The sequence below is a fragment of the Dunckerocampus dactyliophorus genome, chromosome 7 (assembly GCF_027744805.1).
Source record: "Dunckerocampus dactyliophorus isolate RoL2022-P2 chromosome 7, RoL_Ddac_1.1, whole genome shotgun sequence".
NCBI lineage: Eukaryota > Metazoa > Chordata > Actinopteri > Syngnathiformes > Syngnathidae > Dunckerocampus > Dunckerocampus dactyliophorus.
In genome coordinates, this window is record NC_072825.1 from 26,060,104 (window position 1) to 26,087,874 (window position 27,771).

The 27,771-nt window shown below is 42.3% G+C and overlaps 4 protein-coding genes across 9 annotated transcripts in view; 2 read left to right on the plus strand and 2 right to left on the minus strand.

Annotated features, from left to right (window-relative positions):
* Positions 1–6,804, plus strand: part of adam22 (ADAM metallopeptidase domain 22) — a 92,075-nt gene extending 85,271 nt beyond the window's left edge. For all 4 annotated transcript variants that reach the window (XM_054782208.1, XM_054782210.1, XM_054782209.1 and 1 more), the window contains one exon: positions 1,285–6,804. In XM_054782208.1, the coding sequence (XP_054638183.1) occupies positions 1,285–1,305 (21 nt within the window). In that variant the 3' untranslated portion in view covers positions 1,306–6,804. The remainder of the gene's footprint in view (positions 1–1,284) is intronic.
* Positions 1,550–13,721, minus strand: gtpbp10 (GTP-binding protein 10 (putative)). 3 transcript variants are annotated; one of them, XM_054782219.1, is made up of 10 exons: positions 13,351–13,721; positions 11,868–12,061; positions 11,696–11,787; positions 11,303–11,447; positions 11,092–11,165; positions 8,445–8,497; positions 8,143–8,250; positions 7,415–7,492; positions 7,217–7,340; positions 1,550–7,150 (listed from the first exon to the last, which is right to left on the minus strand). In XM_054782219.1, the coding sequence occupies exons 2-10, from the start codon at positions 12,005–12,007 to the stop codon at positions 6,945–6,947; spliced, it is 1,020 nt and encodes a 339-aa protein (XP_054638194.1). In that variant the 5' UTR covers positions 12,008–12,061; positions 13,351–13,721; the 3' UTR covers positions 1,550–6,944. The 3 variants fall into 3 exon arrangements, with proteins under 3 accessions (XP_054638194.1, XP_054638195.1, XP_054638193.1); XM_054782220.1 differs by lacking the exon at positions 13,351–13,721 and adding an exon at positions 12,513–13,237 and having other exon boundaries at positions 11,868–12,018; XM_054782218.1 differs by lacking the exon at positions 13,351–13,721 and adding an exon at positions 12,513–13,233.
* Positions 13,264–26,391, plus strand: osgin2 (oxidative stress induced growth inhibitor family member 2). The gene is made up of 6 exons (XM_054782214.1): positions 13,264–13,560; positions 15,925–16,011; positions 16,087–16,223; positions 16,339–16,530; positions 20,903–20,994; positions 21,064–26,391. Exons 1-6 carry the CDS (start codon positions 13,320–13,322, stop codon positions 22,202–22,204), a joined length of 1,890 nt encoding a protein of 629 aa, XP_054638189.1. The 5' UTR covers positions 13,264–13,319; the 3' UTR covers positions 22,205–26,391.
* nbn (nibrin) overlaps positions 21,485–27,771 on the minus strand; it is a 28,407-nt gene continuing 22,120 nt past the window's right edge. The window contains exon 17 of the mRNA XM_054782213.1: positions 21,485–27,647. Within this exon, the coding sequence (XP_054638188.1) occupies positions 27,614–27,647 (34 nt within the window). The 3' untranslated portion in view covers positions 21,485–27,613. The remainder of the gene's footprint in view (positions 27,648–27,771) is intronic.

Consider the following 27,771-nt stretch of genomic DNA (forward strand, 5'->3'; position numbering starts at 1 on the left):
GTTCACGTCTGGGCCACATCCTGACTGATGGCAGCCGATTCTTGCATAATCCATTCGTGGAGTTTGTCAGAATTTGCAGGTTTATGTTTGACCACCCGCCTGTTGAGGATTGACCACAAGTTCTCAAAGGGATTACGGTCTGGGGACTTTCCTGGCCATGGACGCAAAATGTCGATGTTTTGTTCCCCAAACCAGTTCTGCCTCATGGCAAGGTGCTCCATCATGCTGGAAAAAGCAGTGATCGTCACCAAACTGTTCTCGGGTGGTTGGGAGAAGTTGCTTTGGTACCATTATTTCTTCATGGCTGTGTTCTTAGGCTAACGTGTGAGTGAGCCCACTCCCTTGGCTGAGAAGCAACCCCACACATGGATGATTTCAGGATGCTTTACTGTTGCCATGACACAGGACTGATGGTAGCCCTCACCTTTTCTTCTCCAAACAAACAATCGGAAAGCCGATTCATCAGAAAAAAATGACTTGACCCCAGTCTTCAGGAGTCTATCTTTTGCAGAATACCATTCTGCCCCTGATGTGAAGTGGCTTCTTTTGCTGCCCTCCTTGACACGGCATCCACCAAAAGTCTTTGCCTCACTGTGTGTGCAGATGCACTCACGCCCGCCTGCTGCCAAGCACTGCAGTGGTGGTGCCCCGATCCCGCAGTTAAACCAACTTTCAGAGACAGTCCTGATGCTTGCTGGACTTTCTTGGGCGGCCCGAAGCCTTCTTCACAACAACTGAACCTCTTTCCTTGAAGTTCTTAATGATCTGGTAAATGGTTGGTTTAGGTTCCATATTACTAGCAGGAATATCCTTGCCTATGAAGCCCTTTTTGTGGTAAGCATTGATGACGGCACCTATTTCCTGGCAGGTAACCATGGTTAACAGAGGAAAAACAAAGATTCTGAAGCACAACACTCCATTTAATTCTTCCAATCGGTTATTCTAACTCAATCAGCGTGACATACTCCTCTCCAGCCTTTGTCCTTGTCAGCACTCTCACCACTCTCATGATGTCAGCCGCTCCCTTTGTGGCAGGGCTGAAATGCAGTGGAAGTGGTGTTCATTTTCATGACAAAGAGGGGCTTTGCAATTCATCGCCATGCGTCGTATCACTCTTCATAACATTCTGGAGCATATGCAGATTGCCGTCATGAAAACTGAGGCAGCAGACTTTGTGGAAATGAATATTTGTGTCATTCTCCAAACGCTTTGCCGCGACTGTACGTACATGTATATTAGAGGTGTGATCCATAAAGTTGACTTTGATGTTTCTTATCTTTGCAGCTGTGGGAGACGTCGATATAAGAGCAGAGGAAAACACACTGTCACTGAATGACACACACACACACACACACACACTTCAAACAATGAAACAAAATGGACTCTGATCAACAAAAGACAAACTCCTCTGAAACTAAACAGAGGTGAGTGTCCCTGACGGTGCTGGAGGAACCAGCACCACATCCGGTCCAGACTGGTTGGAGCTTTGGCTCCCCCCCCCGCACCCTAACCCAACCCTGAGCCATCTCCCCCCCCACTGTGGATGTGGTCCATGTCCATTGCTGCATCGCTGGATGGTTGGTGAGTGTATAAAGACTACATGCATGAATCAACAAAGACTCAATTTGGACGGAACGCATGTGAGGAGCAGATATACCACACCTTTCGCTTTGTGGCCATCATAGCTAACAATCGCACATCACTCCTCCTCCTCTCCATGTTGTGTACATAAAGAAAGACGATGACACTTTTCTTTGTTTTTTTTAATTGCTGTGACCTCTTAAAGCTTCACCTCCCTTTCACAGCAGAATGTACAAAAACGTTTGGTTTAACAAAAGCCTTCTTCTGTGACATTCCCGTGTCCACAAGGACCAACGTGTTCTTCTCGCTCACCTCGTAGTCTTTCCGTTTTTACATTTGGATTTCTGACACCCCCTTTAAGAGGAGATGAACCAGCCAATACAGTACCGCCATTTGTCTTATGCAAAAAGGTTGGCCTAAGTGCAGCCGGCAGCTGCTTTTACTAAAATACAATTAAACAAGAAAACTTAAAAAAATCCCCAAAAACAATAGCAATAATTGAAAAAAAAGAGCACGTAGGCATTATGTAATGAGAGATGGTAGAGATGTTAATACTAATACTGATAATCAATAATAGACAGTACTTCACTACGTCACTTGTAACACGAAGATGACATGCAGGCTGATTTTCGTTAAAGGGGTCTTATCCTTACATTGGCAACCTGTGTATGTTTCAGATGTTCTACTCTTGTTCTACAGGGGGCGGTGTTTCTCACTAGAGTTGCAGCAAGGAATTGATGAACTGATGAATGGTTGTCCAGTTAATGGACAACTTTTTTGCTATTCGATTAGTCGTTTTTATTTAAAAATGTGAGTGTCCTCTGATTTCTGTTCTGATTCCAGCCTCTCACATGTGAATATCTTTTAGTTTCCTGAGTCATCCATGAAAGCAGACTCATTATCGTCGCATTTTAGGCAAAACGAGACATTCAAACACATCAACTTTGACTTTGGAAAACAGTGATGGGCATTTTTGCCTCGTTTCTGATAAGTTGACGACCAAACCGCCAACTGTTTGTGTTTAGTTCGTATTGATTTGGGCCATCTAGATCAGGGGTGTCCAAAGTGTGGCCCCGGCACCATTTGTGGCCGGCAGCACATTGTAAAAATAGCAGCAAAAGTCAATAAATCATCAGTAATTTTACACGAATGAAAGTCAAAATATTAAGACCAAAAAAAATTGTATTCGAATGACAAAAACTTGTAATTCTACGACAATAATGTCGGAATATTATGAGGGAAAAAATAACATCATTTTAGTAGCATCATTTTGAAATATGAATGAAATGTTTTTTAAAAGTTGTAATACTATGAAAAACAAACAAAACAACCAATAAAGTTGTAATTTTTGGAAAATTAGTTTGCGGAAAAAGTTCCGAGAATAAAGTCAAAATACTATGGGAATAAAGTCAGTAAAGAAAATGTACAAAAAGAAAGTTGAAATGGTTGGGGAGGAAAAAACAGTAGAAATGAAAAAAACCAGCTGTACTTTTATGAGAATGAAGTCAAAATATTAAGAGGAAAAAAGTTGTATTCTAATGAGAAAAAAAGTCGCAATTTTACTAGAATAAACTCGTAATATTATGAGGAAAAATAATTTTATTTTAGTAGCATAGAGTCAAAATTTTAAAGAAAAAAATTTTTTGGGAGTTGTGTTATGACAAACAAACAAAACACATTAAGTTGGAATTTTTAGAAAGTTGGGTTGCGGTAAAAGTTGTAATATTACGGGAATAAAGTTACAAATATTGTGGGAATAATGCTGTAATATTTCGAGAAGAACATTTACTTGGGTTATTTACTGTAAGATTTGGAAAATGTAAAAAAAAAAAAAACAATTGGGGGTGGGGGGGGGGGGAGAGCAAAGAGTGAAGTTGATACTAATAGTTGATACTAGTTGATACTAATACTTTTTCACCTGTATCACAAAGCTGAAGTGCAGATTGTTCTTGAAATATACAGTATAGTACTTCTGATAGTATCTTTACAAAATATCAAAGCGGCTAAGTTGTATCCTACCATTTTTCATTTTTCACTAGGTGGCTCTCGCTGGAAAAAGTTCGGACACCCCTGTTGTAGTGCCTAACCGATTACTCGGTTAATCAAAACAACAAGATTAATCAACTAATAATCATGAGTTGCAGATATATATATATATATACACACGCTGCTTTTTTTGCCACTTGGGAACATCACAAGAGTTCCACTAGATCTTAGATCCTCTCAGACTCGAGTCACAGTTTTGATGACGGACTCAACCTGACAATATCATCAAAGACTTGCAACTTGACTTGGACTTTGACATCACTGACTCGAGACGTAACTTGGACTTTATTCTGATGACTTGAAAATACTTGAGCTTTTCAGTGAGCGTGTTGAGTAAAATGCGTCCCCGTTCACGTATCCAACTAATGTGATTGTTACGTCATTTCCAGCAAGACTGCATATTTCCTCTTGGAATCTTTCTCATTGAATGCATCTACTAACGTCCCGTCAGGTTTAAGAACAAACAACGAATGTGTGGATTACATTTCTGTGCACTGACTTAGTCCTGAATGTTGCGGTGAATGAGTCTTGTCACACTAGTCTCATTTAAAAGCTAAAACAACTCAAAATGCATTCATTGTGTTTGTCAAATTGAATGGTGTGTTGCATTGTTAAAATGGCATTTGATTCGCTCCACACTAAACAGGGCTTAGGAAACTTCCAAGCCTATGACTTGAAACTTGACTCAACCTGTCTTGTCTTGCTTTGAGACTTGACTTGGACGCGCACGTCTAACTTGAGACTTGACTTGAGACTTGCAAAACACACTTACTCCCACCTCCGTTTCTCACATCCCAACTTTAGGAAGTCCATATATGGCAACTAGCAGGTGACTGCTGCTCAGTACCGTTTGCGGCTTTTTCTTGATTAGGACAGCCAGAAAGTGTTTTTTGGGATGTAAGAATTTTGTGTCTAAACCGGACTAAAGCAGCAATGGAAAGTTTTTGTGTTGTGTGGAGCTCAAGACCTACAGTACCTCGCGGTTACGGCTGCTCTACTCTCACTTCTTCACTGACAAGCAGTTTCCAGTTTCCGTCTAAAATCCAATCATTTCAATTCAATGCCTTTAAAATGTCTAAAATTCTTTAAAAATCTCCTAAAATGTCTTAAATATAACATAACTATGTACCTGTGCAGCCCAGTCAGAATGTATCCATCACAAGCAGCTAGTGTGCTGCTAGTTTTTGTACCTTTTTGCCAGTGTGCATGTGGAATGGGTCTTAAATGTCTTAAAAAGTCTTCAGTTGGACTTGTTGAAACAGCAGAGACCCTGTGTTTTGTGAACAAAGCACAGTTCCACGCCGGATTCTCCAGTATTCATCCAACTCTATCCAGTGGAGGAGCAGTTTCACTGGCAGATTTACTGTCACTGTCCTGCTCTACTGAAAGGTTGAGCAGATCATTCCTCCCCCTCGCCACACGGCTTTTCAACACAGCAGAATGGGAGCGATAAAAAACACAAACAGGACTGGACTGATTGATATGATCGATACTGAAATATCAATACTTGTGATACTTCTTCATGCTCTCAAATCAATGCTCAAATCAAAATATCAATACTTTTGATACTTCAGTCATTTGCGTTAATGTTTGAACGTTTGTTCGTTGAAACAATGACCGATTGTAAACTGACCCGAGTGTGACCTGCGAGTAAAGTTTTTTGCTATAGTACTTCTTAATAGTGAATCATTTATTTGAATGGTTTTATTATAAGATTTTAAAAGTAATTAAAATATTCAATTATTAATGTATTTCAATACCTTATTTCATTAATAAATGAATTAAATATCTTGTAGTCTTTATGCTGCGAAATGAAATACACTACTGATGCATTAGGTGAATTGTATCTGTATCGGATTGGTATCGCCGATACCAGCCTGAATATCGGAAACGAAAGTAGTGGTATCCAATATCCCAATTGTGTTTGCTGATAACCTTTATCATGTAACCGCCTGAGGGGGGCCGTCTCTCTCTCTCTCTCTGCAGCGCTCAACGGTGGGGGGGGGTTTAGAGGCACCGCTGGACCCTTGACCAATCGCAACAGAGTAGGCGTGGTCGGGGAGGAGGCAGTGGAATCTGAGAAGAATGCAGATTTACTCTGTACGCAATTTCAGAGTTAGGGAATATTTGATTGAAAGAACTTCCCGTACTGCCCCACTGGCATCCAAAATCATTTAAAATATCTTCAGGGTAGGATAGGATAGAATAGGATAGGGCCGATCAGGATAGGACCCCTTTAATTTATAGAACTTCTTAGCAACTACATGTCTGTAGCCCGTTGAAATCATCAAAATGCCCCCCCCAGCATGTCGTCCAAAACATTTTGAGCACCGCCCACAGCGGGAGCCACATATGTCTTTGACAGTCATGGGTGTCCTCATTGTTACACTGTACAAGAATGAAGACGAAAAATGCTCTTAGTACCAGTGTTGCTATTGAAGGGGGCGTTTAGGAAAAAAAAACATGTAATTGACGTCCCAAAATCAAATCCTTTGTACAGTTTTAATTGTGCATTTGTAATTTTGTTTAGCACCTTTTGTAATTCATGTCTGCGTTAGGCTTTAGCGTATAAAGGTCACCACCATACTGGATTACTATTGCTACTAGTAGTATCTTTTTTATTAAGTACCTTTATATTGTTCACTTTTCTCTCTTGGCATTATGTACAGCAGCGACTCACGCGGTAATGAAGTGCTTTATTGTATTCATGTGTTTTGAATGGAGAATTTTATTTTATTTTTTAAATATTTGTTGTTGATGGCCCTAACTTGAGATGTAAAATGAGCTCATTTGCCTTTTGAACAGAACTCCTCACCCGGCCTCAGCCATCGTCTCTTCTCCTTTCAATAATTCTAATGCTCTACACTGAGTAAAAATGTTTGTATTGATGTCACGGACTGACACACACACACACACACACACACACACACACACACACACGCAGGACCAGGCTGGTCCGTTGAATGTATTCCTGGAAGACTATTACACACAAACACACTTAATTGAAAGTCTGTAAGCCCTGACCACATGTCATGATAAAAACACTTCTTTTTTTGTGAATAAGTTTGGCCTGTGTGCTGTACAGGACGATGATGCAAAAATGACCCCCACCCTTATTTTTTTTCCTCCTAATTCAGTATTGTAATATTTCATATAAATAAATCTTTCATCAACACACTTGCTTCTCTTAACTTTGATGTGGTGAAATTGGGGGGGAATACATCTGTAGGACATGTTCATGAGAGGTACTGTTTTGGGACGTAAGTGTAACGTAATGATAAAAGGGGCCTCGAGGGTGAAACGTTTGTGGTGCAACGCTAACGTGAGCGTTGCCTCAGCAGCTGCAGTCTTTCCCGACGGAAGGCCTCGGTCGCCATGGTGTCGTCATCCTCCAGCGACTCCCGAATCAAACTTTTCAAGCGGTCCACACCGAACCCGGTGGCAGCGGAGACGGGAACCACGTGTGTGAACGTCATGTGACTCTTTGGTATCATGTCGGCGGGCAGCGACGTACTGCACAAGTCTGCAGGATTGGAAAGAAACATTGAAAACGAGGCTCATATCCACGGTGCACTTATGACGTGTTCACCTTCTGGGTTTAGCAGCTGCTCTTTGAGCTCTGCCAGTTTCTCCTCAGCATCAGGCAGGTCCATCTTGTTGACCACCAGCAGGGCTGGTTTGCTCACAAGCTCCTCCTTGTACAACTCCAGCTCCTGCGGGGAAGAAAGTAAGTGGCTGCGTTACACATGTCCATCAGAAAAAGCAACACTGACTTGACAAGTGCCACCTTGGTGAGGAGGTGCACGGTTTCAAAGGCCGACCTGAATGGTGTTTGACTCGCCAGCTGGAAGCCGCAAACATCTACCTAATAAAAACAAGCATAACTGTAGACAACCACAATGTATCCCACCAGACATAGTGGGGATTTTTGTCATGCATTGCAGTTAAAGACAGATATAGAGTGTTGTTGCCCCCTAGGGGTGTATTGTGTGAATGACAACATCTTCAACGTAGTCTTTGGGCTATGTCGCCAAGTACAAGTACAAAGTACAAAGCTGGCACCTTCTACTGTATTGTAGTACTGTATGCTAGTACAACAATGCAGTACAATGCAGATGAACCTCACAAGGCGTACAATTCAGAATTAGACCAACATTTTGAGGGGGGGAATGTCCCAAAAGTCACACAAAACCATCACGCATGGCGTCACGAGAGAAGACGGAATACATCACAGACTCAAAAGACTCATTCTGTGCCATTTTGCTTTTTCTTTGGCTTTTTTGTGCTACTAGCAGCCGCCTTTCAGCAAAGGTTCAGAGAAGAAGAACGTGGTTAACTTCTTTTTACACTTTTGTGACAAGAATGTTAAAAAAAAAAAACATGATGCAGGAGGCCTTTGTCATGAAAGAGTGATTTGTTATTTTATACGTTTTTACATGTTATTTGTTAAAAATGCAAACAAAGTGTAGGTTTGTGTGTACGATGAATGTAGAAGATATTGCTGTTGCCACAAACCACAAAGAGGAGGTGCTTGGTTCTCTCCACATGCTTGAGGAACTTGTGGCCCATCCCTTTGTTCAAGTGAGCGCCTTCAATCAAACCTGGGAGATCCGCTACGGAGATCTACGTCAAGAAAGCACAACCATCACCACAGTCAGTACAGAATGCAATCATTAATACAGTATACACTGTATGTACACTGTATGTACCGTATTGACCAGAATATTAGATCAGTGTGAGCGCACTTATGCACTCAAAATACTTGGAAGTGTAAGTACGGAAGTGCGCCAAGTGAGACGCAGCCCATCTTTCCATACCTGCTTGTGGTCTTCGTATAACAGTGTACCAATCTGGGGCTTCAAAGTTGTGACTGCAAAACAACAATCCGCATCACAGCCGTGGAGTAATAACAAATACGGCTGACTCACATCCACACAAGCGTGACGAAATGAAATGGGCGCATTTTATTCCAGGGTAACACTGCCATGCTTTTATTTTGTAGCTCAAGTTGCACCGAACAGGAAGTCACTGTGTGTATGTTTCAATGCAGCGTAACTAGACAGTAGTTACGCTGCTGTTGTGGTTTCACACTGCTTAGCGGTAATGACGACATTAACAACACATAAACATAACATCAACGTCAACATAAAGGGGTGTGCAAAGTGTGGCCCGGGGGCCATTTGCGGCCCGCAGCTATTTAATAACTTAGCATATCTACACATGTTGCTGTATAAAATATCCACGTGGCCCTTGCATCCTTTCATTTTTCACTATGTGGCCCTCCCTGTTTGGAAAGTGTTGCCAACATAAACGGGACGACTTAAGCAGGGTCCTCTGTATAATCTAAAACTATGTAATAACTAATAACAAATATTACAAAAATATTTTAAAAGCAGATATAATGTAGAACGATGCAATAACTAATACATCTTATTTAAAAAAGTTTATAACAATAACAATTTTAATGTAAAAATATGAAATAACTAGGGCTGTCAAAGTTAATGCGCCCAATTTTTCCAGGAAGGAAGTTTCGGTAAAGCTTAAAAATGGCCAAAATACGCAAAAGACTGTAAGTATTACATGTTATTATGAATGTACCTGTTACTACATGGCTACAGCATAGATATAAAACCATAAAACCTTGTTGGAGATGTTTGAACAGCGACCTTTGTAGGCGGCATAGGTGCAGTAATGAGCTGTCTCTTTTTATCCGTTTTTATATCTTTAGAACACACAGAAAAGAGAAAGACGTGTGTTCATGTCTCACATAAGGATTGATGGGAAAAATTCCCCCCAAAAGTGCAGTTTTCCTTTAAAGCCCTGGCAGAAGGCCCTCGTTATTTGCATTGACTGTGGCTGTGAGTTGAGTTGTCACGGAGTACGTCGAATGCCAGACAGAAGTGAGAAGGTACTGGAGCACTGCCCGTATTTTTTATTGTCATTTACGTTGGCATACTAGTGTCCCAACTAACGAGTGTTTTTTTTTTTAAGATGCGAGGTGTCTCACGGCTGATTTTTTTGCTTTCAACTGCGAGCTAAAATGTGTGTTACGCGCTGCTAGTTACCGACGGGCATAGCCGAGGACAGCTATTTGGGGGCTTGTGTCAATGAGACCATGACTGAAGACGAGAATGGATGTAAATAGCATTAGCGGCGCACTAGCTAGTCACGGGAAAGATTATCAACACATCAGCAAAGCATACGTACATTATGGCAATCTAATTGATCTTATTGATTATGTATTGTGTAAAACTATGACAGGAACAACGTCAAATTAAAAGCACAAAATGAATACGAAGCCACCATCCACCAGTACGAGCCTGGAGTTTGTTTTTCCGCACAAATACACACACTAGCACTCAAGAAGGTCATCAAATCTTAGCTTTATGCATTCCCACATAGTATCAGCATTTGAAACCAAGCATGAGGTGAAAGAAAAAGAAGAAACACGCAGTATAGTAGTCTATCTGTGCGGAGTGGGAGAAAGTTAGATGATGCGTTCAAGGACAGTCAGTGGGACAAGTCGCGGCTTGCATTAAACGCACAAGAACTGTGGGATTTTTAACTGTATATTATTTTTTTTAATAAAATAATGGCCCATACTTCCAAATTTGATATCCCTTTGCATCAAATGTGATGGAGTTATTTACAAACTGCAGCTGAACATTTCCCGTGGCCCGGTGGTTGGGGCCCCCTGGTCTTACATCACGCTTGGAGATATGATGTGCTCTGTTACACATTTGAAAATACTGTAAGAACGCCTCTTTTATAGAATGGGCTTCTTTATTTTATAACGTACGGTTAATGTAACCGTTGAATCGTGTCGAGTCGCATCGTTTGTACGCCGCATCGAATCGTTATGTTGCTAAAATAGATTGTTTTTGAATCGTATCTTAACCCACATATCTCGGTGCGTACCGAATCGTTTACCACAAAGAGATTTACATGAACTACTTATTGATGAAAACTTCTTTCCGTTGGCGATTCATTGCAATGAATTACGAGTTAACTGTGGACAACATGTGATTCAACATTTGAATCGATTGACAGCCCCAGAAATAACTAATAAAAAATATAATGTAAAAAAAATGTAATAACTAATAACAACTACATTATAAAACATGTAATAATACCTTTTTTTTGGTAAAAATGTCAGCTAATAGAACACATATTGCAAAAACTGCAATGACTAATAATAACAAATCGAATTTAAAAACCATGTAATACTCAATTACAATGTAAAAAATATGTAATATACCAAATACTATAAAAACTATGTCCATCTATTTTCTATGCCGCTTATCCTAATTAGCTGACTTCGGGCGAGAGGCGGGGTACATCCTGGACTGATCGGTAAAAAATATGTAATAACTACAAATAAATATAATGTAAAAACGATGTCATGACAAACAACACATATATGTAAAAACAAAATGCCGATAAGTGACAAAGACGAGCACTTACAAGGGTAGTTGGCTATCTGAGGGGTGGCGCTAGACAAGACTGTCAGCAGGGACGACTTGCCCGCATTTGGGAACCTGATGGTGACAAAGCAAGGTTGGTTGAGTTGTGGCCCTTAATGACACCACACACTTTGACACACACACACACACGCACGCACACACACACAAGCGCGCACTCACTCACTCGCTCGCTCGCTCGCTCGCTCACTCACCCCACCAGGCCCATGTCAGCGATGAGTTTGAGGTCCAGTTTGATCTGCCTTGACTGGCCTTTACTGGGCAGGAAGGCAGAGGACAAGCAACCTCCGTGTCCTCCTTTGGCCACCATCACACGATCACCCTCTGCATTCAGGTCTCCTTTGAGAAGAAGAGCAAAGTGCCTTTGATTAAAGCAGAACCTCATTATTTAACTGACCAACTCAAGCAGGTTTCGCTGTATTTGTATTTCCATTATTTCCTGGGGGGGGAAATGGTCCCTGAATGCACCTAAGGTTCCTACTGTACCTCCTATGTTATATACAGCATCCATCTGTATGAATAAGGAGCAAAACACCAAATGAGGAAGCCAGTGTTGTTCATACTGACTGTGGCAGTGTTCCACCTACCTATTATCTTGTCATCATCAGTGGTGACTGTGACACCCACAGGAACCAAAATCTCTTTGTCCTTCCCCCGCTCTCCTTTCAGGGAACGCACGCTGTTGACATACAAACAAGTCAAAGAAACTGGCCATTGATTCCAGTCAATTCGGCATGGATCCTATTATCACTAGAGAACCTGCTGTTGGCTCCTACGTCGGCTACAAAGCGTTTTTGAGGGTACTTGTCCTTGATCCTTTTTAATGTCATCTTCTCGGTGGCGACCACCCAAACATCTCCGCCGTTTCCTCCGTGCCCCCCAAGGCGGGGTAAGCCCATACCGCCGGCGCCTGCACGGACATACAGGCGGATGTTGTCCACAAAGTTCCCATACTGCAGAAGACACAAAGCAGGCAGGCCACATACTATTGTATTTGCTGTGTTATTATGCCAGTATATTATTCTAGTCCAGGGGCGGGCATCACCTTGGAGGCATATCAGCGTCACAACACTAAAGAAAATTACCTTTTTCCACATGCCAAAAGGCAAAATGTACTTATGCACCAATTCCTGCAGTTGGTGAGTAAACGAAGCTGGGGTGAGCCAAAAAAAACCCTCCAGAAAATGAGTTAAGAGAGTAGCATATAATATTCTCCGAGGGGAGGCTCACAGTGCCACACTTCGAAACCCATTCAGTCATATGCAGCCATTAGCATTGACTGTTTTGACAAAACAAGCTTGTTAGCTAGCTAGCTAGCTAGCCACTGGCTGCCACTTTTATAAATGCTTAGCAAAAACTGCCCGTTATAGAATCCTAGTACGAAGTTCTTACAACAATACTTACCTTCCGGAGGCAAATTCTACACAGTCGAACCATGGTTAGCAGAGTTTAGACGTGTGCGGCGGACATGTAACTGCTCTTCAGCGTGGGTTGGAAGACCCACCCGTGCGACACGGTCACGTGATCGGTTAGCACACTATGACGTGTCTATGCGTTTAGAGGCAAATATTTAACACCAGTGCGAATATTAACTTTTCTGAATAATGTGCATTGCGTCAAAGACAGCGAGTTAAGGCTAATTACTAACAATGTCACATATTAATGTTTCAGGTTAAAGCCAGTTTGTTTACATGCTACGACCGAGCATGGTCCGCATCACGTGACAATTGACGCGCTATCAATCCGCGAGAGACTAGCCAATGGCTGAGGTGGTGCGTTCAAGTTAAAATATGACCGTCGTAAATGTAAGGAATTACTTTTTAAAATACAGCTATCCGAATTATAAACACAACTCAGACACTTGCACAATATAACAGTTTTCACTAAGTTGCGATAACGATAGTATGCGGAGCTTTCGTCTCAACTACACGATTTAATCCTGGTTTGCCATTATAACGATAGACTGGAAAATTAATCCACAGAGCGGATCTCAACATGTATTTTTGATGCGCACACATATTTCATCCATAATCGGATGCAATACACCGAAATCAAAGCACAGATTACCATTTGCTTTGTGTTGTTTTGGCTTGTCACGTGTCCACGGGGGCGCGCCGGCTTTCACAAGGCTCGCTTCCACGTGGAGTGTAGAGCGCGCGTGTTAACATTAATGTTCCGTGAACGCGCCTACACTTGCCGGCGCAGAGCGAGATGCGCATGTTGGGAAAAAAAATCCACTCACCGGTTTTGCTCTCGTATCTCTTACACAGAGGAGAGCTCCATCCCTCGGCTTGGATCATCAGCTGTAAGTGCGCGAAATCCGTCGTGCGCATCCCTACAAGTCCTCCCACCAGCATCAGCCTATTTATACGGCATACACACACACAAGCCGCGGCGGGTCGTGATCGCAGGACGCGAAGGGGAGGAAAGAAGAGACACAATCCACTACGCGGTAAGAAATACTGTCCTTGAATGGGACTTTTGAGCGTCCCTGCGTTGACCTAAATGATGCAATGATGGAGGAATGGATTACCACGATGTAGCAGCATGGTGTCAATTCAGCCAGCATGTGATGCAGCATCCTTAGTTGTCTACATCGTTTGCCAGCATGTGTAAATCAACACAAGGTGCAAAGATGAGGCCTGGGACACTGGGACAACAGACTAGAAATAGACACTCTGCAGGTAGAAATAAATGATTATGAACATACTAAGAACACAATGTTAAACTAAAGTCTGCAGTGCATCTTTAGTCTTTGTAGAGTAGGAGTCTATTGTCACTTCAGGTACATGCTGCACTAATGGGAATAATTGCTGGTCTCCAAGGTGACTGATTTTACCATTAAAGGTGAAAAACATGCAGGTATTCCCAAGAAGTAGAACAGCTGAAAGATACAATGATGCGCTTTTTTTGAGCGGGAGGGATGAAATGTTCTAAGATCTCAAACACATGGCTGTCTCTTGCTTTCTGTTGAACGAATTGTAATCTACTGGTGGTGTTTGGTATTTATGATTGGTGTTTATGATTGTCTCTTTGCATCTTTAATACAAGACAAAGAAATTGACCCCCCCACTCCCCTCATGGCCATAACTATTGATAGAGCTGTTGTTAGTCACAAATAAATAGGCATGGTATTCTCCAAACATGGCAGGCAATGTGTGGAATCCTATTGCCTGGAATGTAAACAAGCAAACAACCAATGGCAGCCACCTTTATTTACATGCACTGGTCATATAGCCTAACCTTAGCTCTTTTTTGGGAGGAAACTAAGCCAAGAGGGCACAGGTGGAGTGATGTTTTGGTGGTGTGTGTCACAGTGGGCGTGTCTCAGAGGGGCAGGGGTCCCCAACCACAGGGCAGTGGCTCAGTACCAGTCCGTGGGCGATGTCCAACAGAAGCAATTATTTTTAAAAATTCTGTACTTTAAAAAAAAAAAAACTTTGTAAATAAGTGCATACAATTTTATGTAAATACATATATACATTTTGGATATACTCTGACATCACATCGGGGTCAAAGTTGGGCACACAAAATCACGTCGCTTTGCTCGTCGCTTTCAAACTAATGAGTTGGGGTGTCACAAGATCTCGCAAGATTAAACCGTGACAAGATTTCTCCATCAGAAAAAAGCTGTCTTGTGAGCAATACGTCTGGGACGATAATAAATTAATTAACACAATAAATGAAGACGAACTCGATAATTTTGCCATGTGCTTGTGTCCGTTTTCCTTATCTCATACCACCAAACAGGCACAAAGAGCTTGGTTTTTGGTAGGTTTGTTTTTTTTTTTTGTTTTTTGTTTTCAGTTGGTTGGTTCAATTGGTTTCAGTACCTTAGCGTGTTTGTTCCATAGAACAACGGCATGAACGTGATTGAGCCCTTTTGTCAGTCTCTTTGTCTCAGTGAGTGGAGGGGCCGCTAGCATACAACACAGTGCACAAGAGTGTAGAAATTATATTAGTAGATTGCAATATATTTTTTCATTGTACTTTTCTTAAAAGTAAAGTTGTAAAGTTGTCGTCTCATCTTGTCGACCCAATCTCGTGTATCGCTTCATCTCGTGACAGCCCTACTAATGAGCCAAACCACTTGTGTGTTGGTTGTGTGCGGTGAGACGTTGGTAGTTTCAACTACCCAGAACTTTCCACAATGGCACTGAAGACGTTCACAGTCACCTCCCGATCCGTTAAAAACATGCTGCATCTGTCATCCACACACATCAAGCCGCACTATTATCACTTGGAGCGATGACGTTTGTGTCTGTCATAGTGCCAGGACCCCATTCTTATGCTGCTGCTGTTCTGACGGGCGGTAAAGACATAAACAGACCCAGTGGGATTAGAGCCCACTGGGAGGAGTGATCAGTGGGGATTTGCTGCCCGGTGGCCACACAATGGCACTGTCGTGTAACACACCAAAACACACAAACACAATAGTAATGTTTCATAACAGACGCCAGCCTATATAAATCTGATTAGAACTGGCTTTTGTGTGGGAAGCGGCACTGGGGTTAAAGAGACGCTAGCCCGGCCTCAGGCGGTGTTTGATAGGATGGGATAGGGGGTGTGAGCACTCTGGCAGGGTGGGCATTTTATCTTGTGGCGGGGTACTTCCATATAAGGGGGGTTAGGTCATGAGATGACAACAAGGACAATATTGGCGTGCAGACACAAAGACAGCTATCCAGTTTGAACCTGTTCAAATAATCAAGCCAGTCAGAAAAAATGCACAAAGCACAATCGTGGCTCTGCATTTAGTAAAATATCAGATGGACTGTTACGGAAATGTCTGGAGCTTTTCTCTCTTCCTTCACAGTGGCCCAGGCTCCAGCCATGCCTCTTCTGGAAGAGACCACTCAACACCCACAAGAGCACCCACCTACTGTTCCTGTCATCATCATAGGTAATCACCAATTCGGACTTCATTGATCACAATTGTTCCACTTGCCCTTTTGTGATGATCAGTTTCCATCTTCAGGTAATGGACCATCTGGTATTTGTCTGTCATACCTGCTAAGTGGCAACAAGCCCTACCTAGACACGGCAACGGTCCACCCAAACCCAATACTATATAGAAAACTACAGGAGACCAAACACCTACCAATCACTGAGCAGGTACAAACGACAACAGAGTTCAGGTTGGAAAAGAGATTCGAAGGAATAGAAAATTCGATTAGAGGAATAATACCAAAAGTCAGTCATGTACTTCTATGACATTCGTTGTCTGCAGGATCTGGAATATTTGAGTGAAGGTCTTGAGGGAAGGTCCGGGAACCCCGTTGCCGTGCTGTTTGACACGTTACTCCACCCGAACGCTGACTTTGGTTACGAGTACCCACCTGTGCTTCAGTGGAGGAGGGACAAGCAGCAACACATCCCACATCTCGTCTTAGGGAAGGCGACGCCCGGAGGAGCCTGGCATGTGAGTTTCCTTAACTAACAATTATTTTAACTAGTAGATAATTTATTTCCTGTAATTACGTTAACATTTTTAGCATAATTTACGCATGCACATCATGTGAAGCCATATCTCTCTGTTATGATGGCAGACGGAACCAGTGTCTCCACACAGTCTCACAAAGTCTGACACTCTTTTATAACTTTATTCTGACCTGAACACATCAACACCATATATGTATCTCCAACTCAAAACACGTCTCCAGTCCTCCTTGGAACGACACTTCCTCACTGTTACCAGACAGCCACCAGATGCATTCATAAACACTCAGAAAATCACAATAATGTCTTAATTATGCGTGTACATGTGGTCTAAATAAACAAAGACAAAGAAAAACAGTAAGTGGATATTCTTATCACTCACTAACGTACTGTAACTCTTACTGTGGAAGTACACTTTGATTCAATTAAGTATGCTTGAAAATCCCAGAAAATACATCTACACTCAAAACGTGAATTCAACTTCAATTAATTTGTGCCTTTGAACGCAACTCTTCATGGCTCATAATAACACAGTTAAGTGTTATTCAAATGTTGTGCTACTATTGAAGAGACTAGTGTTAGGCAAATAGCATCTATCTATCTAGTTAAATTTTAGTTCATTTGCTGCTGCTCCATCCATCCATCCACCATTTTCCGCTTATACGAGTCAAGGTCGCGGGGGCAGCAGTCTCAGTAGGGATGTACAGACTTCCCGGTCCCCGGCCACCTCCTCCAGCTCTACCGGGAGGACACCAAGACGTTTCCAGGCCAGCTGTGAGAGTAAACCCTCCAGCGTGTCCTAGGTCTGTCCCGGGGCCTCCTCCCAGCTGGGCATGCCTGGAACACCTCACGAGGGAGGCGTACGGGAGGTATCCGGACTAGATGCCCAAGCCACCTCAACTCGCTCCTCTCGATGTCAAGGAGCAGCGGCTCTACTCTGAGCTCCTCCCAGATGACCAAGCTCCTCACCCTATATCTTAGGGTGAGTCCAGCCACCCTACGGAGGAATGTCATTTCAGGTGCTTGTAGCCACAATCTCATTCTTTCGGTCACTACGCAAAACTCATGACCATAGGTGAGGGTGGGAACATAGATCGACCGGTAAATTGAGAGCGTTGTCTTCCGGCAGTGACCGCATTACTGCAGACGCTGCGCCGATCCACCTGTCGACCTCATGATCCAACCTTCCTTCACTCGTGAGGAAGACCCCGAGATACTTGAACTCTCTACCTGGGGCAAGACCCGCAGGGTGCAATCCACACTTTTCTGAGAACCATGACCTCGGATTTGGAGGTCTCATCCCAGAAGCTTCACACGCAGCTGCAAACCGCAGCAACTGAAGGTCACAGCCCGATGAGGCCATCGGGACCACATCGTTTGCAAATAGCAGAGACGAGACCCTAGGGCCCCCAAACTGGACTCCTGTGACATCTTGGCTGTGCCATGGAAATTATGAACAGAATCAGTGACAAAGGGCAGCCTTTGCGTTCATCGGAAAAAGGCTTGACTTACTCCTGGCAATGCGAACCACGCTCCTGCTCCTGTTGCACAAGGGCCGAATGGCATATAGTAGTGCACCAACAATCCTGTACATCCGGAGCACCCTCAACAGGACACTGCGAGGGACACGGTCGAATGCCTTTTCCAAGTCCACAAAGCACATGTAAACCGGTTGAGCAAACTCCCATGTACCCTCCAGTACCCTTGCAGGGGTGTATAGTTGGTCCAGTGTTCCGTGACTGAAACGAAAACCACATTGCACCTCCTGTAGCTGAGGTTCAATAGTAGTACCCTTCTCTCCAGCACTCTGGAATAAACTTTCCCAGGGAGGCTGAGAAGTGTGATGCCCCTATAGTTGGAACACACCCTCCGGTTACCCTTCTTGAAAAGGGACACCACCACCCCGGTCTGCCAATTCAGAAGTACTGTTCCTGACTTCCACGCAATGTCGAAGAGACGTGTCAGTCAAGAAAGTCCCTCAACATCCAGAGCCTTGAGGAATTCAGGGCGAAACTTGTCCACACCCGGAGCTTTGCCACTGGGCAGTCTTTTGACTACCTCAGATACCTTGGCCATGGTGATGGAACTGTCTGCGTTCAGACTCTGCTTCCTCTACGGAAAGGATGTCAGTGGAATGGAGAAGGGCCTCGAAGTTTTCCTTCCACCATCCGATCATATCCTCAGTCGAGGTTAGCAGGCTTCCGTCCCTAAGGTAAACAGTGTGGACTGGGCACTACTTCTCCTGAGGCGTCGAATGGTTTGCCAGAAAATCTTCGAGGCTGACCAAAAGTTGTGCTCCATGGCCTTACTGAAGTCCTCCCATACCGGAGTTTATGGCTTGACCACCACTGAAGCCGCATGCCGCTTGGTCTGCCGGTTCCTGTCAACTACTTCTGGAGTCCCACAAGCCATCCATGCTCGATAGAGGACTCTTGATTCAGCTCGACAGCAGCCCTGACCTCTGGTGTCTACCACTGGGTTTGAGGCTTGCCACCACGACTGGCACCTTGCGGCTGCACAAAGGCACGGAATATGGCCCACTTTGACTCGATATCCTCGTCCTCCTTCGGGATGCAGGCGAAGCTCTGCCGGAGGTGTTAGTTGAAGATGCGACGAACAGGAGACTCTGCCAGGCGTACCCAGCACACCCTCACTACACACTTAGGTGTCCCAGATCCGTCCGGGGCATCCTCCCCCTCCATCTAATCCAACTCATCACCAGGTGGTGATCAGTTGACAGCTCAGCCCCTCTCTTCACCCGCTTATACAGAACATGCGGATGTAAGTCTGATAAGACTACAAAGTCGATGGTGATCAGTTGACAGCTCAGCCCCTCTCTTCACCCGCTTATACAGAACATGCGGATGCAAGTCCGATGATAAGACTACAAAGTCGATCAAAGACCTGCGGCTTAGGGTGTCCTGATGCCAAATGCACTTGTCGACATCATTATGTTCAAACATGGTGTTTGTTATGGATAAACTGTGGTTTGCACAGAAATCCAATAACATCACACCGCACGGGTTCAGATCGGGGAGGTCGTTCCTCGCAATCACGCCCCTCCAGGTCATACTGTCATCGCCCACATGAGCGTAGAAGTCTCCCAGTAGAACTCTGGAGTCACCAGCTAGGGTGCTCTCCAGCACCACTCTGATAGACTCGGAGAAGGCTGGGTAATCTGAACTGCCGTTTGGTGCGTACACACAAACGACAGTCAGGACCCTTTGCCCAACCCAAAGGCGTAGGGAAATGACCCTCTTGTTCACCGGGGATGACTCCAACACGGAGGCACCGAGCCGGGAGTCTATTAAGCCCACACCAGCTCGCCACCTCTCCTGTGAAGCAACCTCAGAGTAGAACAAGGTCCAGCCCTTCTTGAAAGTTTGGTTCCAGAACCCAAACTATGGGTCGAGGTGAGTTTGACTATGTCTAGTCGGAATGTCTCAACCTCTCGCACAAGTTCAGTCTACTTCTCCACCAGAGAAGTGACATTCCATGTCCCAAGAACCAGATTTGGCCGCCCTCGACTGCCACCCAAAACACATTGCACCGTACCACTATGCTTGCCCCCGCAGGTGGAGGGTCTGGCAGTGCCCGGCCCCACAGGTGAAGGCCCAACCACCAGGCACTTCGCCTTTGAGCCCTTTCTCTGGGCCTGGCTCTAGAGGCCCCGGTATCCCACGTCTGGGCGGGGTGCGGTCCCTCCTCTTGTGTTTGTTCATAGGGTCTTCTGAATCTGTCTTTTTCTGGCCTGTCACCTAGGACCTGTTTGCCTTGGGAAACCCTACCAGAGGCATGGAGAGCATCCTAGAGATCATCTTGTACTGGAAACACTTCACGATCCTTAACATTTTTTCTGTCTCACCCCCATTTCATATTTTTTCATTTTTAAGCTCTACTTAGAACCTCCTTAAGATCCAGCAGTGCTAAATGTAAATTCTTGCAACATAGCTCCTAGGATCACTCGTGTACTCAAACCCCTCCACCACGATAAGGTGGTGATTCACAGAGGGAGCTGTTGGAGCTGTTAATACATACAAATGTATATGTAATTGTGTCCTGTCATTTGTTTTAGATCATTTATCCTTTTGTTCATAAAATACAGTTGATAATGGGCATATTTCACACACAGTTGCAAATGGTGATTAATCATGATCAATTTAGTGGAAAACTGAGTAATTTCATAAAACTTTTTAATCATTTGACAGCCCCAGTTTTTTTGTAATAAGAACTTGTTGAACCAGGATTTGATGAGTTGGTCGACTTTATACGATTTGTCAACATTCAACGGGTTTCACTATATCAAATTTGAACTCAAGTTACTCTTCTGGGTCTTAATTTTCTTTCTTCTTCAGGCAATGGAAGGCTCCATGCTCACAATAAGTCTCGGCATATGGATGGAGCTCCCTGGCGTCAACTACAGGGACTTGATCAGTGAAAAACGAAGGTACTGAAAAGACCCCATTGACTTTGTTTGGTGCTGCCTCTTTGCCTATTGTCACTTTCTTCTTCCAAGGGATGTCACAAGTGACAGGGCCACCCCTGAGGAGATCTCATCCTATTACCGAAACTATGTGACGTTACAAGGCCTCCAAAATAATTTTGTTGACAACACCTACGTGACATCAGTCCAAAGACTCTGCCGGCCACACAAGATGGAAGGTCTGGAAAAGCTTGGAGGTGAAAGAGCGGATGATCAGGATGAAAGCTTTGAGGGAAATGGCGATGGAGGATTGGGGTCTCTCTGGGAAGTACGGGGATACCAGCAGGTGCAGAACAACACCCATGTCCCCTTTTCTCTATTTGCTGAGAATGTAGTTCTGGCCACAGGTGCATCTGATTCGCCAGTTCGATTAAATGTGGAAGGGGAGGACCTACCCTTTGTGTTCCACAGCATCTCAGACCTGGGCTTGGCTTTAAACCTGCGGAAGCTAGATACAAACTCAGATCCGGTATTAATAATGGGCGCCGGTTTAAGCGCCGCAGATGCAGTTCTGTGCGCTTGCAACAGCAACATCAGAGTGCTGCACGTCTTCAGGAAAAGCGTAGACGACTCTGACCTCATCTTCAAACAGCTACCCAAGACTTTGTACCCAGAGTACCACAAAGTCTACAACATGATGTGCTCTCAGACCTACACAAACGTGGCACCCTCGTCTGGTCAAAATCAGACGATGAGTATTGCTTCTTCGGTCTGTGCCAAGATGTGTCCCAAGACACAGTTAGCCGCAACTAACATGACCGCTAATGCCAGCCTTTTTCCAGACTACACAAGTTTCCCCGGACACTGTGTGGTGTCCTTCCAGTCGGAAATGAAGTGTCTGCTGCAGGGGAACAATTCCCTGAAGGCCTTTAAGATATCCATGGCTCTGGTGTTGATTGGAACAAACCCCAATTTGTTTTTCTTGAAGGGCCAGGGCCAGTATCTGGCTCATGATCCCACAAAGCCCATCTCCTGCAAGCAGAACCCCATCGACATCCACCCCTACACCTTTGAGTGCACCAAGGAGCCCAGTCTGTTTGCCATGGGCCCGTTGGTGGGAGACAACTTTGTTCGCTTTTTGAAGGGCGGCGCTTTAGGCATCGCCTCCTGCCTTCTGAAGAAACTCAAAAAGAAAGGGAAGCTCATCGGCAATGGAGGGAATACCTTTATTTGAAAGAATGATACATTGGCCTTTTTACAACCAAAAAAAGAACTAACTTTTAGAGAACTGGTCTAGTGTGTTTGACTTTCCAGAAATCTAAGCTACTATGTGCCAACATTTTCTACATGTCCATTCTTCATGGAACCTCACAACTGAGTGAATGCGACCATGTTTTTATTTTATCAGGTAATTTCATCGTTCTGCGCATGTCTTTGAATCCATCTAAAATATAATCCATATATCCATAATCCATATAAGCTATAATGTAGTGAACTCATGAACATTTTCATGTCCCAAAAAAACCAAGAAGAAACTACCGATGTAAATGTTCCTTATGACTCTGAGCCAATCAGTTATTTTGCTTTTTTATTTTTTATTTTTATTTTTTTAGTTGTAGATGCTTCCTCATTTAAGGTTGAAAAATATTCCATTTATATCTATTTATATCTACTTCTTTAGTCAGAGTGCAACCGAGAAGCTTTCTATGCAAAACATTTCACGAGCAAGTTTAAATGTACTGAATGGGCAACATTATTAGTGACTTTCAACTACTCTAAGTGTAGATTTGCATCTTTTAGTGACCTGAATTTTGGTCATTTAAAAGAATTCTAGTGACTTAAATATATTTTTGTACTAAGCAAATAACTACCGAGCCACACTGACGGGGAAAAAAATGATTCAGGTTTCTAATATTACAACTTTATTACGGGGAAAATACAATACAAATTCTAAAAAAAATATTGCAATTTCATCTTTGGAAAATAAAACCTTTCTTGTAGTATTACAACTCTATTTCAAAGATTCAAAGATTTAGTTTTTACTAAATTACAACTTTTTTTGTGCAGCATTATGACTTTTTTTTCCCTCCAAATTTACTTTATTGTTATAAAATTACGGTCATAAAATTACACGTTTTTCCCCGTGTACAATGGCAAAGTTTTTCCTCGCAAATACAACTTTTTTTCGCAAACTTTTTCCATCAAAAAACTTTGTTTTTATGTTTATTGTTGAGTATTACAACTTAATTCTCGTAAAACTTTTCTCCTTGTAGTATTACACATTTATTTTTAAAATTTCCCATCAAAATACTACATCCTTATTCTGATAAAATTACAGCCTTTTTTTCATAGCATTATAGCACTTGCGTCTTTATTCTTGTAAAATTTCAACATTATTGTCATAAATGTACTTTTTCCCCCTTGTACTGTTGCATTCTTCTTGCAGAACAGCTTCATTCTTGTGAATTTTCAGCTTTCTTTCTTGTAGCGTTACAACTTTATTTCCAAGATTTATGTTTTTTTCATCAAAATACTACACCTTTATTCAAAAAAAATTTCAACCTTTTTTTCTTGTAGCATTATGACATTTTTCTCAAAATTGTACAACTATATTGTCATAAATTTACACCTCACCCCCCCATACAATGACAACATTTTTCTCGCAGAAATATAACTCCATTCTTGCAAACGTACAACTTATTTTAAACAAAATATACAACTTCACTGTTATATTTTTTTAGTTGTAGTGTTAACGAAGCAATTCTCTCAAAAATTCAACCTTTTTCTTGTAGTAGTGCAACTTTCAACAAGAGGTTTTTTTTCATTTAAATTACACAACCTTTTTTCTTGTGCCATGACTTTTTTCTCCAAATTGTACAAAATTATTCTTGTAAAATTACAACTTTTTAGGACATAAATCTGCACCTTTTTTTCCTCGTACGATTCAATTTTTCTTGCAGAAATATAACCTTTATTTTGTTTTTGTGAGACGTTTTTTAACTAAAATATTACAACTTTATTCTTATATTTTTATTTGTAGTTTTACGACATTTCTAGAAAAAAATGTTTTACTTTCTCAGTCACAACTGTTTAAAAAAAAACCCCATCATAACATTCTTTCCTAATACATGCTCATAAATGTACTATTTGTTTCCCCCCAAAATATTAAGATTTTTTTCCCATAAAATTACAACTTAATTCTCGTAATATTTCAAACTTTATTCTCATGGCTATATGACAGTTTGCTTAATTCTCAGACTTTGTTCGCGTAAAGTTTTTTTTATCTTTTTAGTGTGGCCCTAACTTTCTTTTGTAAATAACACAGCAGCATTAAATGCACATTATACTTGCCACTTTTTGCCTTTTGGTTGCTTCGTTTTCATGTAAGCTTCTCACAATGGATGAACACAACCTGTCTGCAAAATGTCCACATATTTTAACTAATAGCAGAGGTCAAATTTGCTGTATACATTACAGTAAAAACAAGAGTCTTTATCTTAACTTTCAAGTCATCTCAGGGCACTTTGCACACAGAGCAGGTATAGCAGCATCCCTCCAACAGTAACTACATGAAACGGACCCCTTTGGTAAACAGCTCGGTTGCAAAAAAACAACATGATGGTTGCATTGTTAATTTGCTTTCATGGTGTGAAAATGAACATTGCACACACATCACAAGAAGAAAAGTGAACTATACAATGGATGTGTATTGCTCTGCTATTTCTTCACACAGCTTGTCATTAAATGCCGATGTTTCAAGCTCACCTCATTTAAACACACCTGCAATATAAGCTTACATTTTGTGTGCATAGGTTTTGGCTTATTTATTATGACGGGTCACTGTTAGCCCCTTTTAATATTATATGAGCAGTGTTTGGGGTTATGCATTAGAAATGATGATTTTACAGCTTGTTAGTGAGCACCCTGATGGTGGTGTTCAATCATGAATTCCTGCAGTGTTATGTTTCAGTGCTTCTTGGGCAGACTTTGCTATATTGTTTGGATACACGCACTGGCCACATCATTAAGAACACCTGCACCTTCCAATTACATTCAATAGAGATTTGTTTTTATATACACTCTTGTTGTGCAGGTGTACCTAATGTCAGCATGTTTTGGCTTCTTATCTGACTAGCTTCAGATTGTTTAGCTGGAAATAGGCATGGGCATTTGACTAAATGATCAATTAAGATAATGTCATATTGAGCCTTCCCATAGTAGGGTGGAACCCATTTGTGTCAACAACCGCTTATATTGGTGTGAAAAAGTGTTTGCCCCTTCCTGAGTTCTTATTTTGCATGTTTGTCACACTTAAATGTTTCAGATCATCAAACTAATTTAAACATCAGTCAATGACAACACCACTGAACATAAATTGCAGTTTTTAAATGAAACTTTTTAGGATTAAGGGACAAAAAAAATCCAAACCCAAAGGTTATAAGGCCATTTCTGAAGCTTTGGTCCTCCAGCGAACCACAGTGAGAGCCATTATCAAAATGACCCCAAGAGCGCAGCGACGACTCATCCAAGAGGTCACAAAAGACCCCACAACTACATCCAAAGAACTGCAGGCCTCACTTGCCCCGGTTGAGGTCAGTGTCATGACAAGCAAGACCACCTCTGAATGGCTGAAGAAAAAACAAATGAAGACTTTGGAGTGGCCTAGTCAAAGTCCTGATCTGAATCCTATTGAGATGCTGTGGCATGACCTTAAAAAGGCGCTTCATGCTGGAAAACCCTCCAATGTGGCTGAATGACAACAATTCTGCAAAGATGAGTGGGCCAAAATTCCTCCACAGCGCTGTAAGAGACTCATTGCAAGTTATCACAAACGCTTGATTGCAGTTGTTGCTGCTAAGGGTGGCCCAACCACTTATTAGGTTTAGGGGGAAATCACTTTGGATTTTCTTTTCTCCCTTAAAAATAAAGTTTCATTTAAAAACTGCGTTTTGTGTTCAGCGGCATTGTCATTGACTGATATTTAAATTTGTTTGATGATAAGGAAGGGGGCAAACACCTTTTCACACCAATGTATGTTTACATCAAGGGGTTCCAGTCTACTTGTTTAAACATTAAACTAGATGAGACTGGTAACAGCGCCACTGCTGGTTGTATCCAGTTAGTGCAGGTCATATATACAGTAGCTTCAGTTGCATCAAGACAGTATATCAGCAATGAATTGAGAATTCTCAGTGATGAATAAAAGGATGATAATGCCCATCCCGATAGGGGAGAACATTGCTCAGACAGCAGCGACACTTGAATCCATCGCCTCTCATCCGCTTGCTCAAGCAGGTAAACATTTGGTCTAAAGATAAGCTGTTCTCCGCATGTCAGGTTTTAACACAAAATACTTTGTAATGTTTTGTATGCCATGTATTTTTTTTTATTATTGACAAATAAAACAATGGAAAAAGAAACAATGAACGTATTGTGTTACATTATTTGCCGTCGGTGGCTTCATAAAGAAATAACTGGAATATCAGCGAACATGCAAGTCAAGAGTGTCCAAACCTTTTCTGCTCAGGGCCACATACTGAAACGTCAAATGATGGTGGCGCCATTTTGATCATTTTAGTGTTGTAAACTGGCTAAAACCAATCCACAGTTATATACACACTATGGTGGAACCTCGGTTAGCATCCGCCCATGTTCTTCAGTTAACATCAAAAATTTACGCCACCATTTTTTCCGTACATTCTCCAGTTAGTGTACAATGCGACGCATGTCTTGTGTTATTATATACTGCATGAGTCCAACTGTGTTTTTATCACAAAACCTACAGTACTTCGCTGTTAACGAAGTCGCTAGCTTGCCAACCAAAGGGCAGCTCCGTAGCCCGTCTGTGATGTCATTAGCGGTTGACTCTCAAAAATGTCAACACAACGCACATTTTTATAGTTGTACATACATAAAACAATTCTAAATGCATGTGGATGACGCCTTCATCGAAGATGTGATTCTTGATGTGGGTGTTCCCAAAGACATGACGTGGTAGGAAGATACAACACAGACACTATCTTCCTGTTTATTTCTTGAATTCAATTCAGTAGTGTTATTCACCTTCTTTATCAAAATGCTGGCACTTTGGCTCCATTTTGCGTTATTGAGGTGAGAAACACTATTGAATTCAAGAAATAACTCATGGCAAAACAAAGATGGTGTCCGCGCGGTGATTACATCAAAAATCACGTCTTCAGTGAGGTTAAAACTAACCTTCAGTGTTCATTTATCATTTATATGTATTTGGAATTGTTTTCTGCATGTAAAACTATGTTAGTTTTGTTCTAACATTTTTGGCTTTCTGGAACGGATTAATTGGATTTACATTATTTCTTACGGGAAAACATTCAGTTTCGGTTCGTCTGACTTTCTGGAACGAATTAATGACGCTAACCAAGGTTCCACTGTATTTGTATCAACATTTCCCTATTAGATGATGCCTTTTTTTCACTTTTTTTTCCATTTTTGCTGTTATTTTCTTTTCGGTTTTCTTGTTTAATTGTATTTTTAGAATGTGTGGCAGGTCAGAAAAAAGTCGGCCCCCGGAGCCGCACTTTGGCCAACCCTGGTGTAAGTGAACATCGATGTGATCGTCTTATCTGACCGTTATACCGACGGGGATGGGCACGGAGGAGGTGTTTCATCTTCTCCTGGTTAATTTGGTGGGGTTGTACCTAAAACAGACACAAAGAGATAACGGTTGATGTCATGGCTCCCTCAGGATGGGCTTTTAACATTCCTCATGGCTCATTCCTCAATGTCCTTAGAGGCATTTTGAACAAACAAAAAACAGCCCAA